General features: G+C 46.1%; 1 protein-coding gene across 2 annotated transcripts in view; it reads right to left on the reverse strand.

The window, feature by feature from the left end:
* Nucleotides 1-19,262, reverse strand: part of VPS39 (VPS39 subunit of HOPS complex) — a 250,264-nt gene that overhangs the window by 109,266 nt on the left and 121,736 nt on the right. For both annotated transcript variants that reach the window (XM_040412082.1, XM_040412081.1), the window contains exon 10: nucleotides 27-147. In XM_040412082.1, the coding sequence (XP_040268016.1) occupies nucleotides 27-147 (121 nt within the window). The remainder of the gene's footprint in view (nucleotides 1-26; nucleotides 148-19,262) is intronic.

Consider the following 19,262-nt stretch of genomic DNA (forward strand, 5'->3'; position numbering starts at 1 on the left):
CCCACAGCATAATACCTAACACTTACCGCCAATTGTAAAGCAAGTTCAAACTGCTTGTCCTGAAGTAGTTGTTGTATTTGTGTTGCAATGGACACAGGAACCAACCGCCAAACAAAGTGATTACTTGCCACATATACAATGTTTGGACTAAAAAAAAAAAAAAGAAGAAACACATTTATATACAGAGAAATCTGAAGTTATTTTATTCTATAATACAAACCGGATTCCAAAAAAGTTGGGACACTAAACAAATTGTGAATAAAAACTGAATGCAATGATGTGGAGATATTTTATTTGTAATAGAACGTAGATGACAGATCAAACGTTTAATCCGAGTAAATGTATCATTTTAAAGGAAAAATACGTTGATTCCAATTTTCACGGTGTCAACAAATCCCAAAAAAGTTGGGACAAGTAGCAATAAGAGGCTGGAAAAAGTAAATTTGAGCACAACGAAGAGCTGGAAGACCAATTAACACTAATTAGGTCCATTGGCAACATGATTGGGTATAAAAAGAGCTTCTCAGAGTGGCAGTGTCTCTCAGAAGCCAAGATGGGTAGAGGATCACCAATTCCCACAATGTTGTGCAGAAAGATAGTGGAGCAATATCAGAAAGGTGTTACCCAGCGAAAAATTGCATCGACTTTGCATCTATCATCATCAACTGTGCATAACATCATCCGAAGATTCTGAGAATCTGGAACAATCTCTGTGCGTAAGGGTCAAGGCCGTAAAACCATACTGGATGCCCGTGATCTCCAGGGCCTTAAACGACACTGCACCACAAACAGGAATGCTACTGTAAAGGAAATCACAGAATGGGCTCAGGAATACTTCCAGAAACTATTGTCAGTGAACACAATCCACCGTGCCATCCGCCGTTGCCAGCTGAATCTCTACAGTGCAAAGAAGAAGCCATTTCTAAGCAAGATCCACAAGCTCAGGTGTTTTCACTGGGCCAGGGATCATTTAAAATGGAGTGTGGCAAAATGGAAGACTGTTCTGTGGTCAGACGAGTCACGATTCAAAGTTCTTTTTGGAAATCTGGGACTCCATGTCATCCGGACCAAAGAGGACAAGGACAACCCAAGTTGTTATCAACGCTCAGTTCAGAAGCCTGCATCTCTGATGGTATGGGGTTGCATGAGTGCGTGTTGCATGGGCAGCTTGCATGTCTGGAAAGGCACCATTAATGCAGAAAAAAAGAGATTTTTGTATAACTTACCAGTAAAATCTCTTTGTCGCTCTTCCTTGGGGGACACAGGAAATCTTGGGTATAGCTCATCTCCATAGGAGGCGTGACACTAAGTGAAAGACTGTTAAGCCCCTCCTCCAGCAGCTATACCCTCAGCCTGGACCGAGCGACTACCAGTTATGTGCCCAAGTAGTTAAAACAAAGGCAAGGATCAACCAAATTAACACCAACAAGTCAAAACTCCCGTCAGGGCAACCAAAACAATGGGTGGGTGCTGTGTCCCCCAAGGAAGAGCGAGAAAGAGATTTTACTGGTAAGTTATACAAAAATCTCGTTTTCTCGCCCAATTCCTTGGGGGACACAGGAAACCTTGGGACGTTCAAAAGCAGTCCACAAATAGGGAGGGACCACAACCAAAGATGAATTAAAGCACCATAGGCATTAAGGCACCGCCGCCTGCAAGACCAGGCGGCCCAAAGCAGCATCCGCCGATGCATAAGTGTTCACCTTGTAGAACTTGGTGAAAGTGTGCAAAGAAGACCAGGTGGCCGCCTTACACAATTGTTCAGCCGAAGCTCGATTTCGCTGAGCCCAGGAAGCCCCGACCGCTCTGGTAGAATGAGCGGTAACACCAAAGGGCGGTTCCCTGCCCTTAGCACGGTAAGCCTCAGCGCAATAGCCATCTTGATGAAGCGGGCAATAACCACTTTAGATGCCGCCAGCCCCCTGCGCGGACCCTCCGGAACCACAAATAGAGAATCCGAGCGCCGAAAGGGTCTAGTTACATCCAAGTAGATCCTCAGAGCCCTAACAACATCCAGACGGTGAAGATCCCGTTCCCGAGGATAAGACGGGGACGGGCACAGAGAAGGAAGGACAATATCTTCATTCAGGTGAAAAGCGGACACCACCTTCGGAAGGAAATCCGGAGCTGGGCGGAGAACCACCTTGTCCTGGTGAAAAACCAAGAGGGGTTCTACGCAAGAAAGTGCCGCCAATTCAGACACACGCCGAAGAGACGTGATGGCAACGAGGAAAAAAACTTTGCAAGACAACAAGCGAAGGGAAACCCTGCGCAAAGGCTCGAAAGGAGAAGATTGGAGAGCCGTCAGCACAACATTAAGATCCCAAGATGGAACGGGAGCGCGATACGGGAGCGCGATACGGGGGAGCATAGTGAGCAACCCCCTGAAGAAAAGTCTTAACTGGACCGAGCGGAGCCAGAGGTCGCTGAAAAAGGATCGAAAGCGCTGAGATCTGACCCTTTAGGGTACTGAGACCTAAACCCAAGTCCAGACCAGACTGCAAGAAGGATAAAATCATGGGGAGAGAAAACCGAAGGGGATGAACATCTAAGGTCTCGCAGAAATTCAAATAGGCCCGCCAGGTTCGGTAATAAATCCTGGACGAAGCCGGTTTACGCGCACGAATCATGGTACGGACCACGTCAGCAGAAAACCCCCGCCGCGTTAGGACCGCGGTTTCAATAGCCACGCCGCTAAACGTAGCGACCCTAAATGCTGGTGGAAGATCGGCCCTTGAGAGAGGAGGTCTTCTCTTAGAGGCAGAGGCAAGGGGGCGTCTGCCAGGAGCAACATAAGGTCGGCGTACCAAGGACGACGAGGCCAATCCGGGGCTATTAGGATCGCAGGCGTTCCCTCCACCGCGATCTTCCGAAGGACTCGTGGAAGAAGAGGCAGGGGCGGAAAAACGTAGAGGAGAGAAAACTCCGTCCAGGGAAGGACGAGCGCGTCCGCGCCGTAAGCGTCCGGATCCTTGGTTCTGGCCATGAAGGTGGGAAGCTTGTGGTTGAATCTGGAGGCCATGAGATCCACGTCCGGACGACCCCAACGGAGGCAAAGAGACTCGAAGACGTCGGGGTGCAGAGACCACTCGCCCGGGTCGATCGTCGTCCGGCTGAGAAAATCCGCCGCCCAATTGTCCACTCCCGGGATGTAAATGGCCGAAATGGCTGGAACATGAATTTCCGCCCAGCGAAGGATTAGAGACACCTCCCTCATCGCCGCCGCGCTGCGAGTGCCCCCCTGATGATTTATGTATGCCACAGCCGTGGCATTGTCCGATTGGACACGAACAGGGTGACCCTGAAGCAGCGAAGTCCAATGCCGGAGTGAAAGGAGAACCGCCCTCAGCTCCAGAACGTTGATCGGCAGTTTGGACTCCGATGGAGACCAAGTGCCTTGTACGGACCGAGGAGGAAACACCCCCCCCCAACCCCGCAGACTGGCATCGGTGGTAATCACCAACCAAGTTATCGGCAGGAAGGACTTCCCTTGGAGAGGGGTCCGTAACCACCAGAGGAGAGAGGAGCGAACCTGGGGGGGAAGGGGAAAGTGCTGATCCAGACTTTCCTGGGACTTGTCCCATGCGGACAGAATGGCAGTCTGAAAGGTGCGGGAGTGATACTGCGCGTAGGGGATTGCTTCGAAACAGGACACCATCTGTCCCAAGACCCGCATGCTGAACCGGAAGGAAGGATGGCGGTGGGTCAGAAGGCTCCGAACCGACCGATGAAGGAGCTGGCGCTTCTCTGACGGAAGCCGAACCTCCGCTGCATCTGTATCCAGCAGCATCCCCAGAAAGATCAGTTGCCTGGATGGAACAAGAGCGGATTTGGGAAGATTGATAATCCAACCGAATCGGCGTAAGGTTTGTAGCGAGAGGTCCACACTGGCGGATGTCAGTGACAGAGAGGGTGCCTTGATAAGGAGATCGTCCAAATATGGAAGAAGAAAAACTCCCCTGGAACGAAGTAAGGCGAGGACAGGGGCAAGGACCTTTGTGAAAACGCGAGGGGCCGTCGCCAGCCCGAAGGGGAGAGCAACGAACTGGTAGTGGTCGGACCCCACTGCAAAGCGCAGAAAGCACTGATGACACAGAGCGATTGGAATATGAAGGTAGGCGTCCTGGATGTCGATAGAGGCCAGGAACTCCCCTTTTTCCAGAGAGGCCACCACCGACCTGAGAGACTCCATCCGGAATCGCTGAAGACGAAGGAAACGGTTTAACCGTTTTAGATCCAGAATGGGACGAACCGAGCCTTCTTTTTTGGGGACCACAAAAAGGTTCGAATAGAACCCCTTGAATCTTTCTTCCATGGGAACCGGAGCGATGACCCCTTTGTCCAGAAGGGTGCGAGTGGCAGTAAAGAAATCGGCCGCCCCTTGGGGATCCCGGGGAACCCGGGAGCGAAAGAACCGAACTGGGGGGAGGGACGTAAACTCGAGTTTGTACCCGGAAGACACAACTTCGAGAGCCCAGGCGTCGGAGACGTGCGCCTGCCAGAAGTCCCTGAACAGGAAGAGACGTCCCCCCACCCGGGTGGGTGGGGGCGCACCTTCAGGTAGTGTTCTGCTTGGTCGCGGGAGGGCGAGCAGGCTGTGACTTGCGCCAGGAGGGCTGGGTCCGAAAAAAAGGTTTCTTACGTCTGTCTTGGACAGAGTTAGGGGATGGACCTGAAGAGGTGCGAGGTGCGGGAGCCCTGCGGGAAGACCTGAAGCGAGAAAAAGTGGGACGGCCTCGAGTGGTGGTCCTAGTCCTAGATTGAGGAAGATGCGTACTCTTCCCCCCCGTGGCTTCGGATATGATTTCATCCAAGCGGGTCCCGAACAATCGAGAACCAGTAAAGGGAAGGCCAGTAAGAGACCGCTTTGACGTGGAGTCCGCCGTCCAAACCTTTAACCAAAGCTCCCTCCTGGCCGGAACGGCCAGGGCAGACGAACGGGCTATGAGAGCCCCCGCATCAAGGGATGCCTCACAGACGAATTTGCCGGCTTGAACGATAAGTTGGGCTAGAGCACGGAGGTCCTGAATAGGGACGTCGGATTCAAGCTCCTGATCCAGCTGAGAAGCCCACTCTGAAACCGCTTTTCCAGCCCAAGCGGAAGCAAAGACGGGCCGGAGGGCGGAACCACCGGAGGCTGCAAAGATACCTTTGGTAATGGCCTCTATACGGCGATCCTCAGTGGATTGTAAGGAAGAGCCATCAGCAACGGGAATAGCCGTGCTTTTTGCCAAACGGGCCACCGGGGGGTCGACTTTGGGTGGTGACGCCCAGTTTGTAATGCAATCCGCCGGGAATGGATAACAGATATCCAACTTCTTAGGCGGGGTAAAACGGGCATCAGGGCGGGCCCAGGCCTTGGAAACCACCAACGAGAAGTCAGTGTGCAGGGGAAAAACTGCAGACGTCTGTTTATGGCGAAAAAAGGAAACACTGTTTTTTTCAGAATTAGGAGGATCATCATGAATCTTAAAGGTATCACGAATATTGTTAATAAGATGGCCCACAGCAGAAGCCAGTTTTGAAGGCAAGGCCGAGTCCATATCACAATCTGAATCAACTAGTTCCCCTTCAGAGGGCATATCCTGTATCGAGGAAGGGCCCGACTGAGAGCGCACCCTTGGGGGTGATACTGAAGCATCCGAGGATGATAGGCGCTCCGCCCTAGACCGCTTCTGGGGTTGACGGGCTCTGGAGGTGTCGCCTGGAGAGAGGGACTCAGACGGGTCAGCTAAGATAGCGGACCCGGAGGGCCCAGCAGGGGAAATATCCGGCTGCGATAAGGGCAATACCTCTGCAAGGCGGCCCACAACGTTAGAGAGGCTGACCACAGCCTGGGAAAGGGATCTAGCCCAGTCAGGGGGATCCAAGAGGCCAGGGGGTGACACAACAGATGGCGGACCCTGTAATGGGGCTTTGCAAGCCGAGCAATGCGGGTCAGGCTGCCCTTGAGGAAGGGGCGCCTTACATGCGGTGCAGGTGTGATACCAAGGACCGGCCGGCGCTGAGGGGTCAGACATGTTGGCTGAAGTAATATAAAAGCGTCCAGGCCAGAGGGCTGCAGAGCTAGAAGGGGTCAACAGTCCTACCAGGTCACAGTGGGAGCGGACGGCAACAGCAGCGATAACAGCAGCGGCAACAGCAGCGGCAACACCTGAGGTAAAAACGATCCGTCCTGAGAGCAGGCTGGCACGAAGAGGAGGCGGGGCCAGCGAGGAGCGGGAAGAAGACGTCCGCCCCCCCGACTGAATGTCTAACATGTACAGGAGAAGCGGAACGAAGCTCCGCCCCCCGCTGGAACTTTCGCGCGCGCGCGATTCAAACAAATATGCCGCCGAGAAAATATTGCCCCCCGACCACCTCCTTATACACCGGCGGCGAATGACACACCGGTAGCCGGCAAGAGAAGTCAGCCGGCAGCTGAACACAGCGGCAGCACTGGCCGAGATAACAAAAGACGGCCCCACATGGCCGCAGCACCTGAGGTAAACTTGTGCAGTAAACCCTCCCCCACGAGCACCGCTCCGTCCTGCTCCACACACAAAGGGGGGAAGCCGACAGTAAGCCTTGTAATGTGACAAGGCTAGGCAGAGGGAACACAGAAGTTAGAACCCTAACAGAGGGGGGGGGGGGTAGGAACGGCTGCATAGCCACCTCACCAGTCGACGTTTTCACCCTCAGTCCATCCAGCAGGGACGCCCCTTCAGCCACTGGCACCGAAGTGGCAGGAAGCTGGAGAGGGGCTTGCAGGCGGGCGACCCTTGTGCTGGCGGGATGCAGGGGAGCTGGGCTGCCCTGGTCCTCCTTTTCTTCTGTGGGGGAGGCAGCAGTGCGGATAGCCGGCACTGGCGCAGCTCAACCCCGGGAAAACAGAGAGGTCTTTGCGACTCTGTTGTCCCTGTTGAAAAAGAGAAAAAAGTTGAAAATAATAAAAAGAGAAAAAAATTAAATCTTTAGCAAAGACAGCTCTGCAGTGCAGAGAGTGTCTTGCCTCCTTGACACTAAGCAAAAAACTGGTAGTCGCTCGCTCCAGGCTGAGGGTATAGCTGCTGGAGGAGGGGCTTAACAGTCTTTCACTTAGTGTCACGCCTCCTATGGAGATGAGCTATACCCAAGGTTTCCTGTGTCCCCCAAGGAATTGGGCGAGAAATATATTCAGGTTCTAGAACAACATATGCTCCTATCCAGACGTCATCTCTTTCAGGGAAGACCCTGCATTTTTCAACAAGATAATGCCAGACCACATTCTGCATCAATCACAACATCATGGCTGCGTAGGAGAAGGATCCGGGTACTGAAATGGCCAGTCTGCAGTCCAGATCTTTCACCTATAGAGAACATTTGGCGCATCATAAAGAGGAAGGTGCAACAAAGAAGGACCAAGACAATTGTACAGTTAGAGGCCTGTATTAGACAAGAACGGGAGAGCATTCCTATAACTTGAGAAACTGGTCTCCTCGGTCCACAGACGTCTGTTGAGTGTTGTAAGAAGAAGGGGAGATGCCACACAGTGGTGAAAATGGCCTTGTCCCAACTTTTTGGGGATTTGTTGACACCATGAAATTCTGATTCAACATATCTTTCCCTTAAAATAGTACATTGTCTCAGTTTAAACTTTTGTTCCGTGATTTATGTTCTATTCTGAATAAAATATTAGAAGTTGGCACCTCCACATCATTGCATTCAGTTTTTATTCACGATTTGTATAGTGTCCCAACTTTTTTGGAATCCGGTTTGTAATAAATTTTTCATTTACAGGACATCGCTATCATATAAAATTAAAGGCATGTTTTAGGATAACACAAAAATAATATACTAGAATATAAATATACATAGTAGGGTTTAAAAGTCTGATATCATGTTGAATATGGGTATAAGTTATGCTGAACTATAATAGGTTTTCCTCAGGGCTGTGGAGTTAGGGCCCTACAACTCTCCCCAATGTTCAAGCAATGCGAGCGCCAATGGATGATAAAAACAAAATATCAGAGCTCTCCATCCTGATTACACAGGCAGATGCAAACTGAATGTACAGGAACAACTGATACCACAGTTCTTCCTCCCTCATTTTGTTATATTGATTATCAGCAGCATATCCCGGATAACACAGGGAGATGTGCTGCCAATAATCGGGCATCTTTCATCCTGATCAGCTAACATATGAGCGTTTGCTTGTTTATTGGCTGATCAATATCAGCCAACTAACAGGAACAAGCGTTTGTATAACCCTCGTTCTAGATAATTGGTCCGAAATAGAGCCTTAAGAGTCCAGAGTCACTTTTGGGTACAGTCAGAAATGCTCCGTCTAACTTCACAAAGGATTCTTAGTGCTCTGAAATATGTAGTTTTCAAGATGAAAACAATAAATCCATGAATTTTTATCTGGATTGTGCATCTGGTAGTTCTTGCACCGGAAAGATGTCCCTTTGCCTGAAGCGTTCTCCACTGACTGTACAATAAGAAGCTATATTTATGAGAAAGAAGAGCTAAAAAGCCACAAATTCAGTAATCTCACAAGATACTCTTTGTACATTATAAAATCATACTGAGGTAACGTACCATCAGAATTTGGACAAACAAACATATCTCCCCAGGCCAGCTTGCCATTAAATCCTTACAATCAAACTGCAAGGAACTCCTGAAATTGTGGAGAACCATACATGGATCACACATCCAATGCTATGCATTGATCTAGTGCTGCCAATCATATTTAATAAACAGTTACACAAGGCACTATGCAAGCGTTATGATCAAAATGCATAAGCTCTCTTACAATGTCAAGGTAGCCTCTTTCGAGTGGGCACCTACACTAATTTGGTGCAGCACCACATAACGACCACCGCAACCCAGCACCTGCAGGCTGTGGGACCAATAGCACCCCTGCTGTGTTGTGGTTGTTTTGTGGTGACTGTGGTCACCATATTGTGCTGCTCCAAATTGGTGCAGGGACCCACTCGAAAAAGGTCACCTTTATGTGTTGAGTGGGCCTATGCATTTTAATCAAAAGGTAAACTAAGGGTCTTTACATATTTATAAATTATACTTGGGGAGAAATAGATCAATGAATGGCATGCACATGCATGGACATGCATAACTAGTGTTCTAAGACTTTTGGATTAGACAGTGTATATCAGTGATCTATTCATTTATGTTATATAGCCAGCAGCCTGTACTATGCATTTTTAATCCCAAGGCAAATTATATAATTAACTTGTTTTAATAAATTTTTATTCACAAAAATATCTTATCTTTTAAACTATTTACACAGTTCATGGCCTTAAAAAAGATATGTGGTTATAAAAATTCATTAAATTCTTAAATTCATTGAATTCTTAAATTCATTTAAGCCTTTTTAAAACCATCAACTGTTCCTTCTTTGACAACCTCCTGAGATAAACTATTCTACATATTTGCCTTTCTTCTGGTGAAGAAGCCTCGTCACCTTTGGAGATTGAACTTTTTCTTCTCCAGATAGAGCCACTGATCCCTTGTCTTTTAAGCAGATTTTACATGGAACAGCTTTTCGCCATATTTTTTGTATGGGCCATTTATACAGTCCTGATCAAAAGTTTAAGACCACTTGAAAAAAGGCAAAAAATCATATTTTACATTGTTGGATCTTAACAAGGTTCCAAGTAGAGCTTCAACATGCAACAAGAAGAAATGAGAGTGAGACCAAAAAAATTTTGAGCATTCAATTAATTGAAAAGAACAATTAAACTGAAACAGGCTGTTTTTCAGCTGATCCAAATTTTAGGACCACATGCCTTTAAAAGGCCAAATCTGTGCAAAGATGTGGATTCATTGTCATTTTCTGTCAGGTAGTCACACGTTGTGATGGCAAAGGCAAAAAAACTTTCACTTTTTGAACGTGGTCGGGTTGTTGAACTGCATAAGCAGGGTCTCTCAGAATGCGCCATCGCTGCTGAGGTGGGATGCAGTAAGACAGAGATTTGGAATTTCTTAAATGATCCTGAGGGTTATGGAACAAAAAAGTCAAGTGGAAGACCCAAAAAAATTTCATCAGCACTGAGCCGGAGTATCCAATTGGCTGTCCGTCAAGACACTGGACGATCCTCGACCCAAATTAAGGCCCTTACTGGTGCTGACTGCAGCCCCATAACCATCAGACGGCATCTGAGACTGAAGGGTTTCAAAAACAAAAACGGTCTTCAAAGACCTCGTCTCTTGAACGCCACAGAACTGCTCGTTTGGACTTTGCAGGAGAGCACCAAACATGGGACATTCAAAGGTGGAAGAAAGTTTTATTCTCTGATGAGAATTTTTTTTTACCTTGATGGTCCTGATGGTTTCCAACGTTACTGGCATGACAAGCAGATCCCACCTGAGATGTTTTCTACGAGCCACAGTGGAGGGGGCGCCATAATGGTCTGGGGTGCTTTTTCCTTCAGTGGAACAATGGAGCTTCAGGAAGTGCAGGGGCGTCAAACGGCCACTGGCTATGTCCAGATGTTGCAGAGAGCATTCCTCGTGACTGAGGGCCCTCGTCTGTGTGGTAACGACTGGGTTTTTCAACAGGACAACGCTACAGTACACAATGCCCGCAGGACAAGGGACCTCTTCCAGGAGAATAACATCACTCTTTTGGCCCATCCTGCGTGTTCCCCTGATCTAAATCCAATTGAGAACCTTTGGGGATGGATGGCAAGGGAAGTTTACAAAAATGGACAACAGTTCCAGACAGTAGATGGCCTTCGTGCAGCCGTCTTCACCACTTGGAGAAATGTTCCCACTCACCTCATGGAAACGCTTGCATCAAGCATGCCGAAACAAATTTTGGAAGTGATAAACAATAACGGCGGAGCTACTCATTACTGAGTTCATGTTTGGAAGTTGGATTTCTGTTTTGCTGGGGGGGGGTTAGTTTTTTTTTGGAGGTGTGGTCCTAAACTTTTGATCAGCTGAAAAAACAGCCTGTTTCAGTTTATTCGTTTTTTTTTCATTAAATTGAATGCTCAAAAAATGTTTTGTCCCACTCCCATTTCTTCTTGTTGCATGTTGAAGCTCTACCTGGAACCTTGTTAAGATCCAGCCATGCTAAATATGAATTTTGGCCATTTTTCAAGTGGTCCTAAACTTTTGATCAGGACTGTAAAAAAGGTTCATGTCCTTTCTGAGATGCCTCTTCTTGAGAGTAAATATAATTAACCACCTCCGGACCGCCTAACGCACGGATGCGTCCGGAAGGTGGTTGATTCATTCCTCCTGGACGCATCCGTGCATCATCTCGCGAGACGCCAGCCTGCCAGCAACGATCATTGGCTGGCAGGCTGGCGATTTTCAAAAAAACGGATCACAAGCCGTATAACAGATCATATTAGTAAATATGATCTGTTATATGGCTTGTCTGCTCCTCTGCTGGTCCTTTTCGTCGGTTGGATCCAGCAGAGGAGCAGAGATCACAGTGAGTAGAACAAACAGTACACTTTAGCCCCAGATCACCCCCCTGCACCCCAATTAACCCTTTGATCACCCCTTTGATCGCCCCCGTCAATCACTAGTGAAAGGAAAAAAGTGATCAGTGTAAACTGTCACTTTTTTTTTTCACTGGTATTGACTGTTAGGTTTTAGGGATAGTTTAGGCCCCTTGGTTAGGTAGTTTAGGGATCAGTTAGCGCCCAGCCCACCGCAGTCACTTATTCGCTGTTTAGCGTATCGCTAATCAGCATTTGTACTTTTATAGTATCTGTAAGTGATCAAAACTGATCACGGTCAGATCTATAATAGTATTAGTGTCACCTTAGCTCGCCCTCCACCCAAAACGCAGTGTTTGCCTGATCAGGCCTGATCGGTCGCCCACACGTGCGTTCACCCACGCCCGCCCCACCGCAGTGACAAAAAATTATTATTTTTTGATCACTGCACATTCACTTAACACGCGCTGCGGCGATAAAAAAAATCAGTTTTGATATTTTTTATCAACCGCAGCGGCCTCCGGTACTTCGCTAGCCTTCCATTTGTAAGACAGTCTTGCTTTTTTTCTTGGGTAGTCTCAGGGAATACCCCTAAATTTAGTTGCCCAAATGTCAAACAGGGGGTATTCTTCTGAAGAGGCCTACAGGATTCTGACCCAGTCGGATGAGGAGTGGGAACCCTCATCTGACGAATCTAGCGGGTCAGAATATGAACCTGTAGAAAGCAGTGGCTCTCTGACCCAAAGTTCGGACGAGGAGGTTGAGGTCCCTGATAGCACCAGGCGTACCCAGCCCCGTGTCGCTAGACCACAGGTTGCGCAGGATCCGCTTCAAGAGCAGCAGAGTGGGGCTGGCGCTGTCGGATCACGTGGTGAGTCATACACCAGCAGCGCAGCCCTTCCTGGACCTAGTACCAGCACTGCCGTACAACATGGTGAAGTAGCGAGCACCAGAAGTGCAGTAGTTACCCCGTCGCAGCCACCGCACAGACAGGCCCGTAGAGCCCCTAGAATCCCTGAGGTGCTGGCAAACCCTGATTGGCAGTCACCAACTTCAGCCGCACCATTAGTTCCTCCTTTCACCGCCCAGTCTGGAGTTCGGGTTGAGACGGCTCAGATCGGTTTGGCCCTGGGATTTTTTGAGCTGTTCTTGACTGCGGAGCTCTTAGACTTAGTTGTGGCAGAAACAAATCGGTATGCCACACAATTTATAACCGCCAACCCGGGAAGCTTTTATGCCCAGCCTTTCCGGTGGAAACCCGTCCAAGTTTCTGAAATAAAAAAATTTCTGGGCCTTCTCCTCACTAAAAAGCATGAATTGCGGTCATATTGGTCCACAAACCCAATTCATCACATGCCCATGTTCTCTGCTGCTATGTCCAGGACACGATTTGAGACCATCCTGCGTTTCCTGCATTTTAGTGACAACACCACCTCTCGCCCCAGAGGCCACCCAGCTTTTGACCGGCTCCACAAAATTCGGCCCCTCATAGACCATTTCAACCAGAAATTTGCAGATTTGTATACCCCAGAGCAAAACATCTGCATAGACGAGTCCCTAATACATTTTACCGGGCGCCTTGGCTTCAAACAATACATCCCAAGCAAGCCTGCCCGGTATGGGGTCAAACTGTATAAGCTCTGTAAAAGGGCCACAGGCTATAACCACAAATTTCGTGTCTATGAGGGAATAGATCAGACCCTGGAGCCGGTCGGTTGCCCTGACTACCTGGGGAGCAGTGGGAAGACAGTCTGGGACTTGGTGTCACCCTTATTCGGCAAGGGGTACCATCTTTATGTGGACAATTTCTACACAAGTGTGGCCCTCTTTAGGCATTTGTTTCTAGAACAGATTTGCAGATTTCCCCAATGTCGTTGCCGGTACCTCAACCCAACCGTCACCCCGAAAAAGATGTCGTGTCTGTAGCAGGAGTGGAATAAGGCGTGACACCCGCTATTTCTGTCCTGACTGCCCTGACCACCCTGCCCTATGCTTAGGGGAGTGTTTCCGGAAGTACCACACACAGGTACACCTAGCATAACGCACTTCGCCACATCTTTGGGCGATTTGCGCTTTGCACATTGACCCATGGGGAAGGAGAGGTTTGTTCTATAAGGTAAAAAAAAAAAAACAACAACACCAGTAAGCAAAAAGGTTCATGTTCAGTTCAAAAAGTTAAAGTTTATATGTTCTGTTCCAAAGTTAATAAAATTATTGCGTTGCGGCCTGGTTTTTTCTTTACCTTCCAGGTGGACCAACCCAGGGCCGATCCTACACGGGGTGCAGTGGGTGCCCCGCACCCCAGCGCTGTCACCCGAAAGGCGCCGAGCGAGCCGCCGGGACTTTTTTTTTTTTGACTTTTTATTTTATTTTATTTTATAATGCCCGCAGTGGCGTAGCTATAGGGGTCGCAGCGGTCGCAATTGCGACCGGGCCCCTTAGTCAGGGGGGCCCACAGGGCCCCCTCAAGCCAGGAGAACGCAGCCGCAGCTGAATAACTAAGATACAATTTACAGGGGGCGGAGCGGAGGCCGAGAGGAGAGGCCCTGTGTGACGCGCACTGTGCAGGGCAGCTGGGCAGGCGAAGTGAGGAGGAGGGGCCGGGGGAGCGGCTTCAATTGAGGTGCGACGCAGGACTTAGTCACGTACCTCACTGTGACCTCCTGCGTCGGATCTCGCGAGATGACGCGGCGCGGGAAGGCACAGTGAGTGAGGCATGATGACCGCCTGTACCAGGATGCCACAAGCTGTGAAGGAGAGAGAGGTAAGTATTAATTATTATTATTTTTTTATGTACCCTACGTTCTACCCTTATTGCAGAGGCACTGGGGGCACGAGAGGAGGACCACTGACAGTACTCAGTCAGTGGACATCATAGTATTAATAAGAGTGGAGACTGGAGAGACTACCATTATATTAATAATAAAGAGGGGGCTATTATATTAACAACGAGGGGGACATTATATTATTAATAAAGAGGGGGTCATTACATTAATAATAAAGAGGGGGCCACTACATTAATAACAAAGAGGGGGCCATTATATTAATAAAGAGGGGGCCACTACATTAATAACAAAGAGGGGGTCATTATATTAATAAAGAGGGGGCCATTATATTAATAACAAAGAGGGGGCCAATACATTATTATTAATATAATGGCCCCCTATTTATTATTAATATAATGTCCCCCTCTTTATTATTAATATAATGGCCCCCTCTTTATTATTAATGTAATGCCCCCTCTTTATTATTAATGTAATGGCCCCCTCTTTGTTATTAAAGAGGGGCCATTATATTAATAATAAAGTGGGGGCCATTACATTAATGATGAAGAGGGGGCCATTATAATATACAGGGGGAATAATATTATGAGGAATGGGGGACTACCTGTCTGGCTCTAGCACAGTATTGGGGGGCAGCAGGATGAGTTGTTGAGACCCCAGGAAGGAGAGGATGAGAGTAAAGTGAGGAACCTAAAAAATAATCTGTGAAACTCTGCAGAGACGAGAAGCGGCTGAAAGAAGGTGTCATGGCGGTCTTATCTCTGGATGAAGACGTTGAGAAAAGTGTACATCACAGGAGACGTCACTGGATGTAACAGGTATGGTGCGGCATTCTCCTGTAATAATATTACCCATGCACATATCTGTTTCTCGGTAGGGTAAGGGGTATATAGAATTTGACCCACACTGCCGCATCCGGCCCCAGACTTCAGGTAACACTGTGTTCTGAATTCTGGGGCCTAACTAAGGGGTATCAGGGGACATTATTATACAGGGGTAATATAAATTATATTACCCCTGTATAGTGTACCCTGATACCCCTTAGTTATATTACCCCCTGTATAATTTACCTGATACCCCTCAGTTATATTACCCCTGTATAATGTCCCCCATAACAGTGTGTGTTATCCACAGATCTCCCATAACAATGTGTCATCCACAGATCCCCCAAATTATTTTAAAAACCTGCTGTTTCTCTAGATGACCTTATGTTTATGGTAGTGGTAATAGAGTCTCAATGGTCTATAAAAGCAGCTACACTATTTTTACAGACCTTTGAGACTCTATTAACACTACTATTAACTATTAACATAAGGTCATCTAGACTAGAAAAAGCAGGTTTTTAAAATTCTTATTTTTCCCATTTAGGTGTTAGAGCAATCTAATTAAAGTTATGTTTTAACACCTAAAGAGAAAGAAAAAATAAATAAAAACCTACGGTTTCTCTAGATGACCTTATGTTGATAGTAGTGTTAATAGAGCTTCAATGCTTTGTAAAAATAGTGTAGCTGCTTTTATAGACCCTTCAGACTCTATTACCACTACATTGTAAAGGGGAGGAGTTAGTAAGATAACCACGCCCATGTGGGGGCGCCAGAAATATTTCTGCACCCAGGCGCCTGTGACCCTAGGATCGGCCCTGGACCAACCGATCGACTAGCTGCAGCACTGATGTGCATTCTGACAGAAGCATTGCGCTGCTGTCAGATTACACAAAAGTCGGTGTATGCGGCGCTGCAAGACGAGATTTCTCCTCTGCAGTAAAAGATACGTTTGCTGAGGCATATGAGCTGAGGAGGTGGCGGTGTTCCTATGCTTTGGCAAACACTTTGTATATAAAAATAAAAATAAAAATCCCGGCAATGATTTATTCATCCACATCGATTGATGTGAATGGAGAAATCTGGTTTGCCAGGGCATACGAGCTAAGTGGGTATGGATGTTGGGCGGAGCTCCTATGTCCTGGCAGACGCCTTTCCCCTCCTTTTTTTTTTGGGCAGAAATTTTTTCATCCACATTGATCGATGCGAATGAAGAAATCTGTGCCATTCATTTTTTTCTTTCAGCCCAGAGGCTGAACGGAAAAAAAAAATCTCATTACATGTATGCTCAATATAAGGAGAATAGCAGAAACTCCTAATGCTGGCCATACATGTAATGATTGCGGAGACCCTCAAATGCCAGGGCAGTACAAAAACACCCCACAACTGACCCCATTTTGGAAAGAAGACACCCCAAGGTATTCGCTGAGGGGCATATTGAGTCCATGAAAGATTTAAATTTTTGTCCCAAGTTAGCGAAAAGTGAGACTTTGTGAGGAAAAAAAAAATTAAAATCAATTTCCGCTAACTTAAAAAAAAAAATTCTATGAACTCGCCAGGCCCCTCATTGAATACCTTGGGGTGTCTTCTTTCCAAAATGGGGTCACATGTGGGGTATTTATACTGCCCTGGCTTTTTAGGGGCCCTAAAGCGTGAGAAGAAGTCTGGGATCCAAATGTCTAAAAATGCCCTCCTAAAAGGAATTTGGGCACCTTTGGCAAAAAGCATCTTGGCAAAAGACAACTTTTCCCATTTTTTTTATACAAAGTTGGCATTTGACCAAGATATTTATCTCACCCAGCATGGGTATATGTAAAATGACACCCCAAAACACATTGCCCAACTTCTCCTGAGTACGGCGATACCACATGTGTGGCACTTTTTTGCAGCCTAGGTGGGCAAAGGGGCCCACATTCCAAAGAGCACCTTTCGGATTTCACCGGCCATATTTTACACATTTTGATTTCAAACTACTTACCACACATTTGGGCCCCCAGAATGCCAGGGCAGTATTACTACCCCACAAGTGACCCCATTTTGGAAAGAAGACACCCCAAGGTATTCGCTGATGGGCATTGTGAGTTCATAGAAGTTTTTATTTTTTGTCACAAGTTAGTGGAATATGAGACTTTGTAAGAAAAAAAAAAAACAAACATCATTTTCCACTAACTTGTGACAAAAAATAAAAAGTTCTATGAACTCACTATGCCCATCAGCGAATACCTTAGGGTGTCTACTTTCCGAAATGGGGTCATTTGTGGGGTGTTTGTACTGTCTGGGCATTGTAGAACCTCAGGAAACATGACAGGTGCTCAGAAATTCAGAGCTGCTTCAAAAAGCGGAAATTCACATTTTTGTACCATAGTTTGTAAACGCTATAACTTATACCCAAACCATTTTTTTTTATCAAAGACATGTAGAACAATAAATTTAGAGAAAAATTTATATATGGATGTCGTTTTTTTTTGCAAAATTTTACAACTGAAAGTGAAAAATGTCATTTTTTTGCAAAAAAATCGTTAAATTTCGATTAATAACAAAAAAAGTAAAAATGTCAGCAGCAATGAAATACCACCAAATGAAAGCTCTATTAGTGAGAAGAAAAGGAGGTAAAATTCATTTGGGTGGTAAGTTGCATGACCGAGCAATAAACGGTCAAAGTAGTGTAGGTCAGAAGTGTAAAAAGTGGTCTGGTCATTAACCACTTGCCATCTGGGCCATTTGCCCCCTTCCTGACCAGGCCAAATTTTGCAAAACTAACATATCTCACTTTATGTGGTAATAACTTTGGAACGCCTTTATTTATCCAAGTCATTCAGACATTGTTTTCTCGTGACACATTGTACTTCATGATAGTCATAAATTTGAGTCAAAATATTTCACCTTTATTTATGAAAAAATCCCAAATTTACCCAAAAATTTGAAAAATTCGCAATTTTCTAAATTTCAATTTCTCTGCTTTTAAAACAGAAAGTGATACCTCATAAAATATTTATTATTTAACATTCCCCATATGTCTACTTTATGTTGGCATCATTTTGGAAATGTCATTTTATTTTTTTAGGACGTTAGAAGGCTTAGAAGTTTAGAAGCAATTCTTCAAATTTTTAAGAAAATAGCCAAAACCCACTTTTTAAGGACCAGTTTAGGTCTGAAGTCACTTTGTGGGGCCTACATAAGGGATACCCCCATAAATGACCCCATTGTAGAAACTACACCCCTCAAGGTATTCAAAACCGATTTTACAAACTTTGTTAACCCTTTAGGCGTTCCACAAGAATTAAAGGAAAATGGAGATCAAATTTTTAAATTTCACTTTTTTGGCAGATTTTCCATTTTAATCAATTTTTTTCTTTAACACATCGATGGTTAACAGCCAAACAAAACTCAATATTTATTACCCAGATTCTGCGGTTTACAGAAACACCCCACATGTGGTCATAAACTGCTGTATGGGCACACGGCAGGGCGCAGAAGAAAAGAAACTCCACATGGTTTTTAGATGCCATGTCCCATTTGAAGCCCCCTGATGCACCCTTACAGTAGAAACTCCGAAGAAGTGACCCCATTTTGGAAACTAGGGGATAAGGTGCCAGTTTTATTAGTACTATTTTTGGGTACATATGATTTTTTGATCATTCATTATAACACTTTATGGGGCAAGGTGACCAAAAAATTGGTTGTTTTAGCACAGTTTCTATTTATTTATTTTTACAGCGTTCACCTGAGGGGTTCAGTCAAGTGACATTTTTATAGAGCAGATTGTTACGGACGTGGCGATACCTAATATGTATACTTTTTCTCATTTATTAAAGTTTTACACAATAATAGCATTTTTGAAACAAAAAAATCATGTTTTAATGTGTCCATGTTCTGAGAGCTATAGTTTTTTTTATTTTTTGAGAGATTTTCTTATGTAGGGGCTCATTTTTTGCGGGATGAGGTGACGGTTTTATTGGTACTATTTCGTGGGACATACGCGTTTTTGATCACTTGGTGTTGCACCTTTTGTGATGCAAGGTGACAAAAATTGCTTGTTTTGACACAGTTTTTTTTTTTTTTTTTTTTTACGGTGTTCACCCGAGGGGTTAGGTCTTGTGATATTTTTATAGAGCTGGTTTTTACGGACGCGGCAATACCTAATATGTATACTTTTTAAAATTTTTTCTATTTTTAACTTTTTTTTTTCATTCCTTACTTGGGGACTTTTTTTTTTTTTTTAC

The sequence above is a fragment of the Bufo bufo genome, chromosome 11 (assembly GCF_905171765.1).
Source record: "Bufo bufo chromosome 11, aBufBuf1.1, whole genome shotgun sequence".
NCBI lineage: Eukaryota > Metazoa > Chordata > Amphibia > Anura > Bufonidae > Bufo > Bufo bufo.